This window comes from Galeopterus variegatus, unplaced genomic scaffold, assembly GCF_000696425.1.
Source record: "Galeopterus variegatus unplaced genomic scaffold, G_variegatus-3.0.2 Scaffold2054, whole genome shotgun sequence".
In the NCBI taxonomy this organism is placed as follows: Eukaryota; Metazoa; Chordata; class Mammalia; order Dermoptera; family Cynocephalidae; genus Galeopterus; species Galeopterus variegatus.
This window is the reverse complement of record NW_007728165.1, coordinates 99,807-115,364: the sequence shown is the minus strand read 5'-3', so window position 1 is coordinate 115,364 and position 15,558 is coordinate 99,807. Positions and strand designations below refer to the sequence as shown.

General features: G+C 33.5%; 1 protein-coding gene across 1 annotated transcript in view; it reads left to right on the top strand.

Annotated features, from left to right (window-relative positions):
* Window positions 1-15,558, top strand: part of TRDN (triadin) — a gene marked incomplete at its 3' end in the record, with an annotated part of 179,582 nt that overhangs the window by 113,735 nt on the left and 50,289 nt on the right. Inside the window, exons 6-8 of the mRNA XM_008580267.1 lie at window positions 4,998-5,069; window positions 8,448-8,507; window positions 15,109-15,291. Of these exons, the coding sequence (XP_008578489.1) occupies window positions 4,998-5,069; window positions 8,448-8,507; window positions 15,109-15,291 (315 nt within the window). The remainder of the gene's footprint in view (window positions 1-4,997; window positions 5,070-8,447; window positions 8,508-15,108; window positions 15,292-15,558) is intronic.

The window sequence follows — 15,558 nt, the reverse complement described above, 5'->3', positions numbered from 1 at the left end:
CCTTTTGTGCGGGACACAATTCAACCCATAATTCAACAAAGTCAGAGGAATATTTTTAACAAGGGTGATTGAGACCAGTAATACCGATTGACTGGTTTAGGACTTCTTAAGTTTCTGGGAGACAGTTGCAGGTTTGGAATCAGAGGCTGATAAGAGATTTAGCTGAGGCTCAAAATCCAAAGAGAATAGGGCAATTAAAATGTGTCTAAATATCCTGGGGCCCTTCGTAAACTGCTCTCAAAGCCCACAAATTAATTTAGTCATCCTGTATTGTATAAACTTTTATTTTTGTCTTTTCTTGGTTGTACTGAATTGACTCCTTAAAGTACAAATTATGTTTTCTTTTCCTCTCTGGCAGCTATGAAAGATAAACCTGGAAAATGAGAACAGAAGTCTTTACACAAAGCTATGCATCACCGCCTCCATAGTGATTGTTCACTTATGGGGAAGTGATTGCAATTCTTACTGTGGCTATGTAGCACCTAGTGAAGGGGAAATTGCCCATAAAATTAAATTAGATTTGAGAATGAAACTAATATTTTAATGTTAAATAATCTATTTTGTGATTTAAAGTATATGTACTATTTGATATTTGTTGCTTTGGGCAGTTTGCCACATCTTTACTTTAATGTATAAATAAAAGGAATTTTATTATGAAAAAGAAATATGTACATTATTGAAGGGAAGAGCATAGATAATGTACTAAGAGAATCCAGTCAGCACACTTTGTCTCATAAGAACAAGTTTACAGTAAGATCTGGGACAGAGAAGGGGGTATACTTTTGGATGAAGAGTACCGGTTTAGCAAGCAGATAACTATATTCTTTTCCTGCTCTGCCATAGACTTTAATGAACCTTTGTTTTCTTATCCATAAGTAAAGAAGTTCATGCTAGTTGACCTCTAACATTCCTATCAGCTCTAAAATAATGTGCTTATACTAAAGTTAAAATTATAAATTCTTCCTTTAGGATAAATGGATAATACAATCTTTGAGAAGTTTTTTTTACTCAAGAAAGCTTTTCTATTGAGTTGATCATTGTCTCTTAAAAAGTGTGTAGATCATTTCACCTTAGCACAGAATTGAAATTCTACCAATTAGTTACAAAAAAATGAAACACACACGTAGGCATATACAGTAACCAAGGGTACGGCTGACATTTTTGTTAGTAGTGGCTAAAACAGAATCTTTTTTTAAGTTTTATTATGATTGTGTATCATGCTCTTTCATAAAAAACAATGATGAAATAAAACATAGACGTAAATGAATTTTATGAAGCCGTTTGAACTGTTTACCTATTTAAAATATATAGACTACTTTAGTACTAATACTGACCACAAGAAAAGTACCAGAAATATAAAAACTAGAGAAACTAATTTTAAGAAAAATCAGTAAAATCTGTTACAAGTAACCACACACTCCTCAAATTCTTCTACAATGAAAAGGAATAATGCTCACTGCTTATCTATCTGATTTCTTTTGGTTTGGTTACTCAAAAGTAGTCCTATGCAATAGCTCTGAAGTCAGGTATGAGTTCCAGAGTAATGGTTAATAAATTTACTTGATCAATTGAAGAATGCAGTAGAATATACAAATCAGTATAGGGCTGGTTGGTTAGCTCAGTTGGTTAGTGCATAGTGTTATAACACCAGAGTCAAGGGTTTGGATCCCCACACTGGACAGCTACCAAAACAAAATAAAACAAAACAAATCAGTATTTTAAAATTTTTTACTCCAAAACTTTTGATTTGTAAACTGAGGAGCAGAGAGATCAAGGAAAGAACTCTAATAACCTGTCCCCTACTGTTTGGCCCCTACAGAGTGTTTTGCCCAATAAGAACCACAGGGTCAGGCAGACTGTGAGCTCTGATACATTTTAGAAAAAGACTCAGCCAGTCTGGCATCTTTCAGCGTCAAAAGCAAAAGCACAGAGCACAGCTTGGGGAGTGCTGGAGAGGGGCCACATGGGGAGGGTAAGAGATGCGCTTGAGTGGAATTGAGCTGAATGTTCTGGTCAGGAAAGGTCAGAGTCTGGGCAAGTGCAGGAACAGCAGGGCCGTGCCAACTCAGATGCCAAACATCAGGGCCATTCCAACTGGTGGATCCCATTTGTTTTTAATTATCAGCATACCGAAGGGACTTTTGTTTCTTGTAAATAAGGATGACAAACAAATTAAGCTCTAGCAGGTGCAAAAAGCTTATTTTGTCCTGAGCTAAAACTGCCCTGGCTAAGATATAACTTAGACCAAACAGGGCTGGTGACCAGGAAGTACTCTTTTCTTATTCCATCTGAAAACTGCTTAGCAAAGAGATGCACAGGCAAATTCAATTGTTGTAGCAAACCATTTTTATTTTAGATTGATTGTTAAAGCAGTTGTGGATTGTTCCATTGTTGAAAGTCATTTCAAAGCTTGGTATTTGAACATAGTCTTGCCAGAGTTTGAAGTTTCTATCCAAGAAGCTTTAGTGGCTGTCTGCCATCTTGAACAGCTCCCTAGAGCATATGGGTCCAGCTGCTTCACTAAGCAGTATTGTAGTGTTATTTCTGAGGGGGATAATGAACTTCCAGCATACAGTACTGTGACTGTAAATCAAAACTTTGACCGGGAGGAACTAGATTATTCCCCAGGGTAACAGGAATGAGGCATTAATATGCTAATTTCAGTCTGAATTCAGCCCCCTTGCTCTTTTAATTTGGTATTAATTCTCCCCTTTATGCCTGTGCACACGTCAATCTTAAAATCCTTTAGTGGAATGGACAGCCAGCTGTCTGAGGTGGGAGGGTCCCATCTCTTTCTGAGGCAGACACAGATTAAGTGATCCCTTGGGGGGTCTTTCCAATCAGGGCTCTGAAAGCACAGCTTATCTCATGCAAACTTGGCTCCCCCTAGAGAAACTTTAAAAGAGGCTTTGTTTTTGCCAAGATTTTCTTTTGGTTTTTAGCTTAATTAATAGTGATCTGAAGGAACCAGAATAAGCTATTTGCGGTCAGTATGAATGCTGATTTCCTTGCCTCATTTTGTGAGATATTCATATTGAATTTAGTAGCTCAGAAATACCTAAAAGAACTGGTAAATGTGAAAAGACAAAATAATGTCTAGGTGCTCTAAGATGTTTTTTTCCCTCCTGTTTCTCAGTAGGTTTTAATTATTTAAGAAATTTTAATAAATTGTGAAAAATTGTAAATGATCAGAAGCAAGCATTGCCTATTACATCTATACCACATCATCCATGAACAGAATTTAACTAGAAGGTGTGACAGACACCATGTGACAGGCCAGGGATACAAAAATAAAATAGCCCCTAAAGATTTTATGTACTGGATAGTCAGACATATCAACAATTGTAGTATTATTATTTAATTATTAAAATAGAATTATGTACATGGTGCGATTGGTGTATGCAATAAGTAGAGATCAAAGGAAGCTTTATAGAGAGGGAGGCATTTGGATCAAGACAATGGGTGCATGGAATAGGGGAAGGAAATAGAAGAAATGTGGGTGTGGGAATTGTAGGTGGCAGGCACAACTTGGCCTTTTGAGGGCACATGGTGTACTTGTGGAACTCTGAGCATTTTATCATAACTTGAAAATAAAGTTCAAGGAGAAATTCCTGGTCAATGACATTGGATTGGTAAGCAAATGTCAGGTCTCTAGAGCAATAAAATATTTTTATATTTGATATAGTACCCACTTTGTGACAGATACCATGCTAAGCAATGAGGAGGGAGTGCTTATATTTATAACAGGTGAGTGATATAATTAGATTTTCATGTTAGGAAGGGTATACTGGGATAGAATGATCTAAATCTAAATGTTCAAGAGACTAGTCAGGATGTTATTATAACAGGTGTAATAACAATATGCCTGAAATGGACAACCTGCTCCAACTCTCTGAATAGTCTCCTGCCCCTTTGTCCTTCTCACTCTTACTTGGGTAATTTCCTTTCATCTCTCATGTGTCACATCCTTAAATGTCACTTCTACCAAGGGACCTTCCACAAATATACAGACTAGATTATGTCCCATTTTATATATCAGCATGTCACCCTGAATGTTTTCTTCATAGCTATTATACTAACTGCAATTGCTACCTTTGTAATTATTTGTTTAGCATCCATCATTCATTAGCTTGTTGACATCACGATGACAGGGATGGAATCTGTCTTCAGAGCCTTTAGCACATGGCAGGTGTTCTTTTTATATTTTTATGTAAATAGAGCTAGGGGATATATTATTCAATAAAAGAAGATGGGTAAGAGGATTATTAAAAAGGTATGATTAAATGAGCTTGGTGAATGAACAGGGTGAAAAACAAAAGAGAGAGACGAATTGGGATCCATCCCATGTTTCTAGCTTGGACAATGAGTAAGAATTATGACTAAAGTATGAGGTAAGATCATGACTTAAGTTTGAGTCTTGTTGTAATGTTTAATTGGATAACAACTCATATTAAATTAAATTCTGTTTTCTTTGAAAAGATTAGGTATCATTCTAGTCTCGTTCCAGTATATTTTCAAAAACTTTTAGTGTAGAATGTTTCTGTAGAAGATTAACACATGCAGTTTAAGTTGACTGTTCTTTGCTTCAGTTCAAAAGAATATGTATTTTTGTCCTCATCTTTCTGGCATTCATTCACTATTAAAGTTAGGCTCTTTTGACATACAGCATTTAAAAAAAAAATTTCCAATTCATTAAATTAAAACTTTGGAGAAGCTGAGGGGTGTTCTTATCTTTGCAATCAGACCTGGATTTAGTACTAGTCTGTGCTTGGATATGAATTAAAAATAGATATAAAAATAAACCTATAATTATCTTGAAGTTTAAACCTCTAACTACGTAAAATCTTGAACCATTTAAAGAAAGATGTCTAAAAGCAGCAGGTTAGTTTTGACATCAAAAACTATCATGCAATTATCTCATCATTTATTCTTTAAAAAAAAAAAAATTTTAAATTTATTTTATTCTTAAATAAAAAGTATTATCTGTTTCTTTCCAGTTACATACAGAGAAAGAGATAAAGAGAAAGACAAAGAGAAAGGAAAAGAAAAAGAAAAACCTGAAAAGAGAGGTATGGATATATTCTTATTGCTGTTGTCACACCTTGAACGCTGCCTTTCGACCACTTCTTTGCATTCAGGTTTTAGATGATCATGCATTTCTTTTTTAAAATCATATTATGATTATTTTCTTAGAAGAGAACCTGAAAGAGGAATTTCTGGGTTGAAGGGAATAAAATATTTAAAACTCGTGAACTCTTACCACTTTACTTTCCAGAAATGTTGTGTCAATTTTTCCTCTGGCAGTTTGGAGACTGCCTTAGCAAGCAAGTAGGATATTATTTCAGAAAATACTTGCCAACTTGATAGGTAAGAAAGCAGATCGCTTTTAACTTGATTAATTTGATAAAGTACTAATTAGACTGAACATTTTTATTTTTTATTTAAAAATTTTTTTTATTATAGATAACACTATTTCATTGTTTAACACGTATAGATATACTGTGAAAACCTTCCTGTCACTGAGTTCCCATCCCATCCCTCCCCCACATACTCATGTAAACCATCCTTTTGACTTTTATGTGCATCCTTCCAGAGCTTTATTATGCATTTACTAGATAATACAAATTATTGTTTATCCCTGTTTTTTATACAGTATCTAGTATTTCCCATATTCTGACTTCTATAACTTAACAACATATCCTAGAGATCATTCCACATCAGTAAATAGATATTTTCCTCATTCTCTTTTAAAAGCTACATAAGTATGTAAATGGGAATATATTCTCCCACTTTAGCTTTTAATTGCTTATTGTAGCTTAAAAGATTTAAATATGTTTCTCAGTGAGACATATGTATCTTTTTGCGTGCAACTGCTCACATCTGAAGTCTGTTTCTCCTAATGATATGTGTGTGTGTCATATGAGTATGCATATGCCTTGGTCTATCACTTTTGTTTCAAATACTTTTTCTCAGTTTGTTTTGCAGTCAATGTTAGGGCTTCTGTCTGTGTGAATGGACATGTGTGAGTACGTATGTATATGTATTCATGTATATATGTTTACATTCTTAAATTTTATGTGGTGAGATATGTCGATATTTTCTTGTGGTGTTTCTGCTTTTGAATCTTCATCCAAAGATTAATTCAATAGCCACCGATATATTCCTGAAGTTTTAAAAGAAATTAGTTTTATATTTTACATTTAATTTTAATTCGTCAAAAATTCATTTCCCTGTGTGATGTGAAGTAAGATTCTAATTTAATTTTTTGCTATTGTTTTAGAGTGGATCATGTCTAGGATATGTGGGCCAGATTTCAGCTGATTTATGCATGCAAAGTATGCATAATCTGCTGGGGTTTTTTTAATAGCAAATATTTATCGAGCACTTATTATATTATGTTCTTATACACAGAATCTCAATTTTTTATTGGTTATGAATATTCATTGGATACAGAGCTGATTGTCACCCCTCGTGCCCAAGATGTGAAGGCCAGAATAATATGGAACGCTTCACGAATTTCTTTGCGCAGAGGCCATGCTAATCTCTGTATTGTTCAAATTTCAGTATATGTGCTGCTGAAACAAGCACTGATTTTTTGTTTTGTAAGACACTACAGTTAGATAGAACACGTTATGACATTTAGGAATCAGATCAGTTGAAACTGGCTTTGATATTATTTTATATGTATTCACACTTGAAAATAGGAATTAAATAGTTGTCCTTTTATTAATAATTACTTAGTAATAATGAAGTTCAATGCAACCATCTTCTGTCTCTGTTCTAGAAAGAGGTGTCCAATTCCCATCTGCTGTTGAGTTATACAGAATTATTAGCATCAGGTTCTGTGTACTTTAAATAATGAAATAACCTGATACTTCTTTTTTTTCACCCTTCACAGTAGCTAAATGTTTTTTGTTAAAAAATGTGAGAATTTTTCAAGCTTAAATTATAAGTGTTGCAGGAAATTTATCCAAATTGAAAAACAAAAATAAAATGCTGCATTGTAAACTTGTTTTTTAATTTACTGTATGCTGATTAAAGAATGTTTGGTTTTTTTGAGATATGTTATTATAAGGTAGCCCATGACCTTGTGTGAATTGTACCCTGCTTAGTATAGGGCTCCATCTGCTAACATTGTCCAATCTATTACCAATAACTCCAAATGACAGTGGAGGTGGCTGTGGGGCAGGCTAAGTGGTGAAGATGCTGAAGCCTTGGAGGAGAAGCCACCTGCTCTCTTAGCAGCGTTGCATCTGTCTGGGTCACCTGTTCTTCAACCAGGCATTATGCTATCAGCTTTCTATGAGACTTACATCATCTCTCTAAGATTCTGGAAAAATTATTCATTGACTGTATTTAAAGAGAATAGTTTTTTAAAATACATGTTTTAAGCACATTTTTCCCTTTTATGATATAAGTAAAGCTATTCCTATTATAAAGTTGGAGAAATAGAAATATTTGGGGCTCTAGTTTTTTACCCTAGTAATTTGGCTCTTTCCTTAAGCCAACTGTTTAATCAAATATCAGATTTTATCACTTAATTTTTTATAATTTATTTAATTTTTTACTGTTATTCTCTAACAAATAGTATACAAATTTTGAAAAATGTATAGTGATTTGGGAAACTACCAAACCACATGGTTTAATATATTTGAACTAAAAGAATAAGCTTCACATGCTGTTTTACTTCTCAGATCTCCTGTGTATAAATTATTGAGAGACAAAAGATTTTACCAGTGTATATCAATAAAATAGAAATTAAAATGAATACATATTGATTTATTAATGTATTAAATAAAGAAGGAGATGGTATAATGTTTCAGGAATCATATGGGATATTGTTCAATTAAGAAGCTGTACTCAGTGAGCAATACTTTTTCAAATTATTTTATGCACCATTACTATTATAAACTATTTTTTGCTTATCAAAATAACTTTAGAATTGAGGGCATTTGCTAAGCAGGGAGCAGAAGAGGCTAAGTATTTTTCCAATCCATAAAACTTTTTTCTTCCCCAAATGTCCACTGTTACCCTATTGAGAAATACTGTTTAAATCTTCAGTCCTGATTTAAATATATCATTTTATTAATCCTAAAGGCAGTGCTTCTTCCTGACATAATGATATATTTGGGGCAAATTCTTGTAAAATTGCTACCTCTCATTTTGTCTTCCCTGAAAGCTTTATCTGTTTGGAATAATTTCTTAAAAAAGAAAGAGGGTGGATCTAGCTTTCAAAAGTCTAAGTCTTAATGGCAAGTCTTTTACATTGAATTCTACACAGTTGTTATTTCATCGGTAACTACTTATTCCTGAATTAGGCTCATTAATGCCATAGACCTTCAAAATATTTCATTATTTTGGTGGCTATAAAAATGAGGTCAAGAGAAAACTTGGTTTTGAAATCTATTAAAAGTGTATATATACTAATGTAAAATTTTCTGTTTAAGCAACTCACAAGGAAAAAATTGAGAAAAAAGAAAAACCAGAAACAAAGACAGTGACAAAAGGTAACTTTTTCCTTTATTATTTCCATAACTAAATTATTTTTACTTTAAAGATTACACTGGGTATATTTGTAAGTACTCAGCATTTTATTTACATAAAAATTAATTTGGCCTTACATTTCAGATTTAATATCTAAAAGAATGGTAAAACTGAGTACCTACAATAATAGTCTCAAAATGTGAGAAGAAAATGAAAAGCTTCATCACATGTGATAAGCAGAATCTTTGTCTCATGACCATCACCTCTTGGTGTCATCCCCATGGCTGTGTTACATTACATGGCAAAAAGGATTTCACAGAGGTGGTAAAAGTTAATCTAAAATAGGTAGATTATTCTGGAATATCCAGGTGAGTTCACTGTAATATTATGAGTAGTTAAAAGCAGAGGGATTCAGCACGAGAGAGATTTGAAGTGTAAGCACTTTCTCCCCTTGGCGGGCTTGAAAATTGAGACAGCCACATGGAAGATGTGATAAGGAAATGAAATCTGTTTCCATGTTGAATAACCATGGAAGCCAGTTCTTCTCCAGAGCCCCAAGTAGGAAACACAGCCCAATTGACAACTTGAGTTTTAGCATCGTGGACCCTAAGCAGAGAACCCATATTAAGCCATATTGAGCCAATGCTTTTGAATCATGGAAACAGAGAGATAATAAATGTTTTTTTTTTTTTTTATTATTTTTTTTTAAACAGCTAAGTTTGAGGTCAGTTGTCACAGCAGCAATAGAAAACTAACACAGCATATCTGGCTCACAATTTTGACCAGTATCACACCTTTAGTTTGGTTTTAGAAGATTCAAAGTCAGGATTTCATTTTTTTCTTTTTTAAGGGTCATGCATATACCTTGATCAATAGTTTAAGACTATGAGGACAGAAAGTATCTGAATAGTATGTAAAAAAATAAATAAATAAATATAATATCACTGTGATATTATAGTCATATATTTTGGAGGATTGAGTAAACCAAGCTTTTTATTCTAAATTTATCTATCAATTGTTTTTTAAAAATGGATTTTAACTGATAGTTCAATCTTATCCTCGAAATTTAAATTTCTTCCTCATACTTTAAAATATAGGTTTCTTGTGATCGGTATATTTTAGAAATTTCAGTCCAGTATTTTCAAGAGACTAACCATTTACATAGAAAGTATCTTTAAAATTTAGCATGCTCATCTATAAAATATAAAATAATTAGAGATTTGAGACAGAAATATTTTTAATCTAAATTTTTCCTTGAGATAACCAAATTATATTTTATTGAAATTAATATGGATGAATCATAAATTAAGACTTTGCTTTTTAGAGCATAGCATAAATTTAATCTCAAGATTAAATTTAATGCATGTAATTTTATTTTAATTGCTTCCCTTCTGTCTCAGTAATGTGAATAAAAATAAAATTTGTATATTATATATAATTTATTTTCATTATGTATATGAAATTATATATCATCTCTCTCTCTCTCTCTCTCTCTCTCTCTCTCTCTCTCTATATATATATATATATATATATATATATATATGAAATCTAGTAGGGATTTTAGAGTTTATCCAAATTAATTACCTAGTTAAACAGATGAAGAATCTGATCTCCAGAGAGAGAAAACAATTTTGTCAGGTCATGTAACCAGTATGTGATTGGATATTCTTTACAAAGATAATTAAATAAATGCCTTCAAGCATCATTTATTCCTTCAACAAATATTGGTTGAATACTGTGTTAGTTATTTATTGTTCTGTAAAATATTGCCACAAATTTTTAGGCATAAATCAACACACATTTATAATCTCACAGTTTCTATGGGTCGAGAATCTGGGCATAGCTTACTTAGCTCAGTCCTCTCTTCACAGTCTGTCATAAGCCTGCAGTCAAGTGTTAGCCAGGGCTGCAGGCTCATTTAAAAGTCCAACTGGGGAAGGATCATTTCCAAGTTCATTTACATGATGGTTGGCAAGATTCAGTTCCTCAAGGGCAGTTTGATTGAAGGCCTCATTTCCTTGCTGGCTGTTGGATGGAGGCCATCATTTGTTCCTTGGCACAGTAGTCTCACTAACATGGTAGTTGGCTTCTTCAGCCTAACAAGAGGGAGAAAGTTTGCAGGACAGAAATCACAATCTTTTGTAGACTAATTGTGGAAGTCATATTTAATCAGCTTTTCTGTATACTGTTGGTTAGCAGCAAATCCCCAAGGCAAACCATTTCAAGGAGAGAAGATTAAACAAGGGTAGAAATACCAGAAGGTGAGGATCATTGGGGGCCATCTTGAATCTGCCTGCCACAAATAATTTCCATCTTCATACTTACAATGTTCTTCTTGGGAAGACAGATGTAAACAAACCATATACATGCACATTCACAACATGTTTATTTACAACCTGTATATGTATGTATATGTGTATATATCATTTTTATTTTATATAAGTATTATGTTAGGAATAGGAAATCTATAATGAGTGATTTCTGCGAAAACAGAATAAGATCAAAGAGGTGTAAACTATAGTATTTGATATTTAAGATAGAAACAAAGATAAACTACCTTTGAAAAGTGTGACCAGAGTTAAAATAGAATCTCCCTCTGAAGACCTTTGATTCCCAGGGGCGTTCTCATGCAGCACAGAGCTTTTCTTGCTCTGTTTCAAGCACAGACTGCCTGAGGGCAGCGATTACCTAGATCACCTCAGAACTTCATCCTGGGGAGGAGTGGACCTTTCAATATCTAACCTGGTACATGTGTAGGGCCCATATCCACTGTGTAAACTGGCTTATATCTGTAATTCATTAAAAATAACCAAGATGGAGAAGCAGCAGCAGCAGCAGCAGCAAAAGAGGAAAAGGAGGGGGAGGAGGAGGGAGGAGGAGGGGGAGGGGGAGGGGGAGGAGGAAGAAGAAAAGAGAAGTTCAATGGGGTGAGCCACGTTTGGGCCAGGCTGTCTAAGTGGCGTGGAAGTTAGAGTCTTCAAATGCCTGTGTATTTGATGAAGAATGGGAGGTCACTGCTGTTTTGGTCACTGTCAGGAAGGTATTGTATTACTTTCACTGGGTCTGTGTATATTTATGTCTGTCCTCATATGTCTTAAAATACTTTTTTTGGTATCATCTCCATAGATTACTATTATAACATTGTGCAATTTAGTGTAATAGGAAACAGGTTATGCACTCTGGGTCTGCTGTTTCTACGCCTGACTCCTCTTTGGCAAATGGCTCTTTGACTTTTGATTTCCTCATATGTAAAATGAATATAATGTAGGAATTCCTGCTATACATTAACTCTGGATAAGTTCTAGGGAAACTCCAAAGAACTCTACGAATGCAGGGTGTATAGATTTACTATTAGAAGTTTATCTGTACTTATTTTGTAGGGTTCAAAGTTCTTTTGCTCATTATCTCACTTACCTCCCCAGCTTCCTTAAAGGAAGAGGAGACTTCAGTGATGATTTTTTTTAAATGCAGAGACACTGAAGCACATGAAGTTAAGCTGTTTGCAATTTTTTAATGAATGAGAGATGAAATTTGTTATTTCCTAAATCCAAAAGTGTAGAGTATGTTAGTATGTTTATAGGGTAATGCAGTTTCCCTACTTTGGCATCACACATTTTGATTCTGATACAGTTGCTAATGGATAATGATAATTCTAAAGTTGGATCACATGCTGATATCATTATTTTGATTAGACTATTTTGTTTTCCATTTGAAAAAAGTCATGAATCAAATGTCTTCTAAATAGAACTGGGTGATTTGAATACAACATAGCAATACTTTTTGAAATTCTAAGTGTAAATGTCACTTAAATTCTTTTTGAGATAAATCAGAAAAAATATTTTGAGACAAAATTTAATAATATCTACTCAGTTTGATAAAAAATAAATAGAAATTGAGTGTTGCTTTAGTTTCATGATATTTTCCTCATTATATTCACATCATCGTTGAGTTCTCACCCATTTTTCCCTAATATGAAGCAGTTATCAATTTTGAGGATGAAGGTCATTGACAAATGTCTAAAATAGGTAGAGAAAAATTTATTGATTTTTATACTTAAAATTAATAATTATTATAGTGGTTTTGTTATATATGTGGTCCTGTCTCGTAGAATATCATCTTTGTCTATTTATGAATTATAAGGGCATTAAAAATAAATCTGGCTTTCACACATCTTCAATTACATAGTATGAATGTAAGGTTAAATCAACTGCAACCTACCAGAAGTAGGTAGGTGTCATTTAAAGTAAGTAAAAATAACAATTTCACATATGAAGTATAAAGAAAAGCCCAACTGACAAATTTTCCAAGTTTCGACAAGTTTATTTCTAAAGACATATTTACATGTGCAATCTGTGTATAACTATATTGTACACATTATCTAAATATAGTGAAATATTTGCTCTCTCCTTGATCACAATTGTCAACTCAGTATACATTTATTCTGTGTTTTCTCTGAAAAAGACACTGTACTAGAAACTATGGTGTTACAAAAAAGAATAGTAAGAGTTCTCATCCTCAAGTTGCTCTCAGTAGACAAGACAGAAGAGCCATCTGTGCTACAAGATACTGTATACAGCAGGGAGTAAAATGTGCACTTTAATAAAAGTTCAGACAAATGGAAGCTCAGAGGAAGAAATTATTAATTTCAATGGCAGAGGAATTTTTTTTTTCATGTGAATTGAACATGAAGGAATTTAGACATATGGAAAATATACAAAATACAGTCTGGCAGTGTTGGACACATAGCAAACGTATGAGCTATTCAAGAAAAAGGAAGTAGTCTAGTGGAGAAAAAGCTTTTGGAAAGATGTGATGAGAGGAGAGAAAAGATAAGCCAGATATTGCAAGGTTTTAAATGCTACAATAAAATTTCTTCAAATAGTTATGTTATGGTGCTGATCTTTAGAGCTCCAACAACTATCTGTGAACCCAGGTCAGGACAGACTTTGTTGAAAGGTTTTTTAGCTGACCATGTATGAGTTGTATGAGTGTAAGGTGCTGTTAGCCATCCCAGTGGAATGTCCTCTCCAGATAGACACTAATAAACATTTATACGTGGGTTCTGGAATGATGACAATTTAAAGTCTTCCACAGAAATTTGATAGTTTCTGTCACAGAAATGTATGAGTTTGCTACAGGAAAGAGCAGAAACCAGCAAAACGATTTAGAAATGGTTTATAGGAAGTAAAAGAAAATCCCCTGAATATAGTCACAGAAGCTGCAGAGGTGCTGAAAGTTTTTGGAGTAATTGGGTAATTTTTGCATAAAAACTTTACGGTTGAATAAATCTGGATAATTTCCCTACTTAAAGATTTCAATACACTTTAGCTTTCAGAAATTTTATACATAAACCAGTTTAACTTGATGTTTCCAAATTTATTTAATTTTAAGAGTATCTTCCAACGCCTAACGCAGTATCAACATTTTCCTGTAGTTTCTGAGGAACGGTGTTTTGGCAGGTGTTGGTCCTTTGGCAAGCTAACCAGCATCTGGCATTACTATTTTCTTTCTTCTCTCCATGGGACCTCCCAGTATTATCTTGGCTTAGTCTCAAACCATTGTTAAGTGTATCAAAGTAAAGAAATTTGATTTTATTATTTTCATCAAATTCTTTAACATGAGTGATAATAAAGGCTGTACACTGTGTTGGCAAATGAGATGGAAAATTCTAACATCATAGTAGACTTACTGTGGTATCTAGTAATTATATGTGGTCCCATACAGTAATGTTCAATACGCAGTTTCTATTATGAACAATTTTCCACAAATGTGTGCTATATTACCATTGCTTTTCTAAAAATAATTGAATGATCCACAGATTGATTAATCTGCGTTCCAGTTCTCTCTCCCAAATTACATGTAATATCAAATTAAGAATATGTGTGTATAGAATATATATGTATATGTGTGTATATATATATTCATATTTATTCTAATAGCACTTTCTATTTCTTAGGATATATTTAAGGGCTTTAAAAACCATTAGAATTATCTCTGACTTAAGTTGAGCAGGAGCCAATATCTCAATTTCTGCACTCTTTCAGTCTCTTTATAGCCAAATCATTAGATACTGGTATGTCTCTCAGTTATTCCCTAATGGACTTCATTGTTTTATTGATATTAGCCACTACCAGTGTAGGTAGTTTTACACTTGCATTCCTAATAGTTATCTTTAAGAAATATTTAAGTTTCTGGAATGACCTAAGATTTTTCAGTTGTGGAGCAAAAATGCTCGGACCCTTTTCAAAGGACACTACTTCATAGGCTCTTTGATGTGGACATTGTCTGTCAGTGAACATGCCTGAATATACATCCCCTGTATGTCTCAAATGCATCCTTGTTGATGTACTAAATTCCTGATTATCTAAAAAAGTGTTTTCATGTACCAATTAAGAAAGAACCTCAACTTGTAGGTGAGCTATGTTTATTTTAGTAGTCTAACATAGCACTTCATAAGTTGTATAAAACTCCAATAATAGCCACAGTATTTATGTCAAGAACACTATTTTTCTGTTGTTTTTTTCTTTCCTCTTCTTAAAATTGTTCTTAATGACTAATTACAAATAAAATGTATCATCTTGGTTAATAAACAAAAATAACCCAAGTTTTCTTAACTCTGTACAGAAGAGAAGAAAGCTAAGACTAAAGAGAAGGCTGAAGAAAAGACTAAAATGGAAGTGAAAGGTGGGAAACAGGAGAAAGTGAAGCAAACAGCTGCAAAAGTGAAAGAAGCACAGAAAACACCACCGAAACCCAAAGGAAAGGATGACAGAGGGCCTACAGCAGTGCCAAAGCATGAACAGAAAGGTAAACATTCAGAGAAGGAGGAAGCTGGAGGTTCTAAGACAATATCGTGCAAGAAACAGACGCGGTGAAATGAAAGGCTGAAACAGACCAAAATCAGACCTCAAACGTGGGTAAAAGACATATAAGTCAATATACCTGAAAGGAAATACAATAAGTTGGGAATTAATATTTATTTATAGAAATACTAAAATATGTTCACATATTCAAAAATGCATTTTGAAGTGTTTTTAAAAGGGGTTTTGTGTTAGCATCTGAGGTTATTTAAAG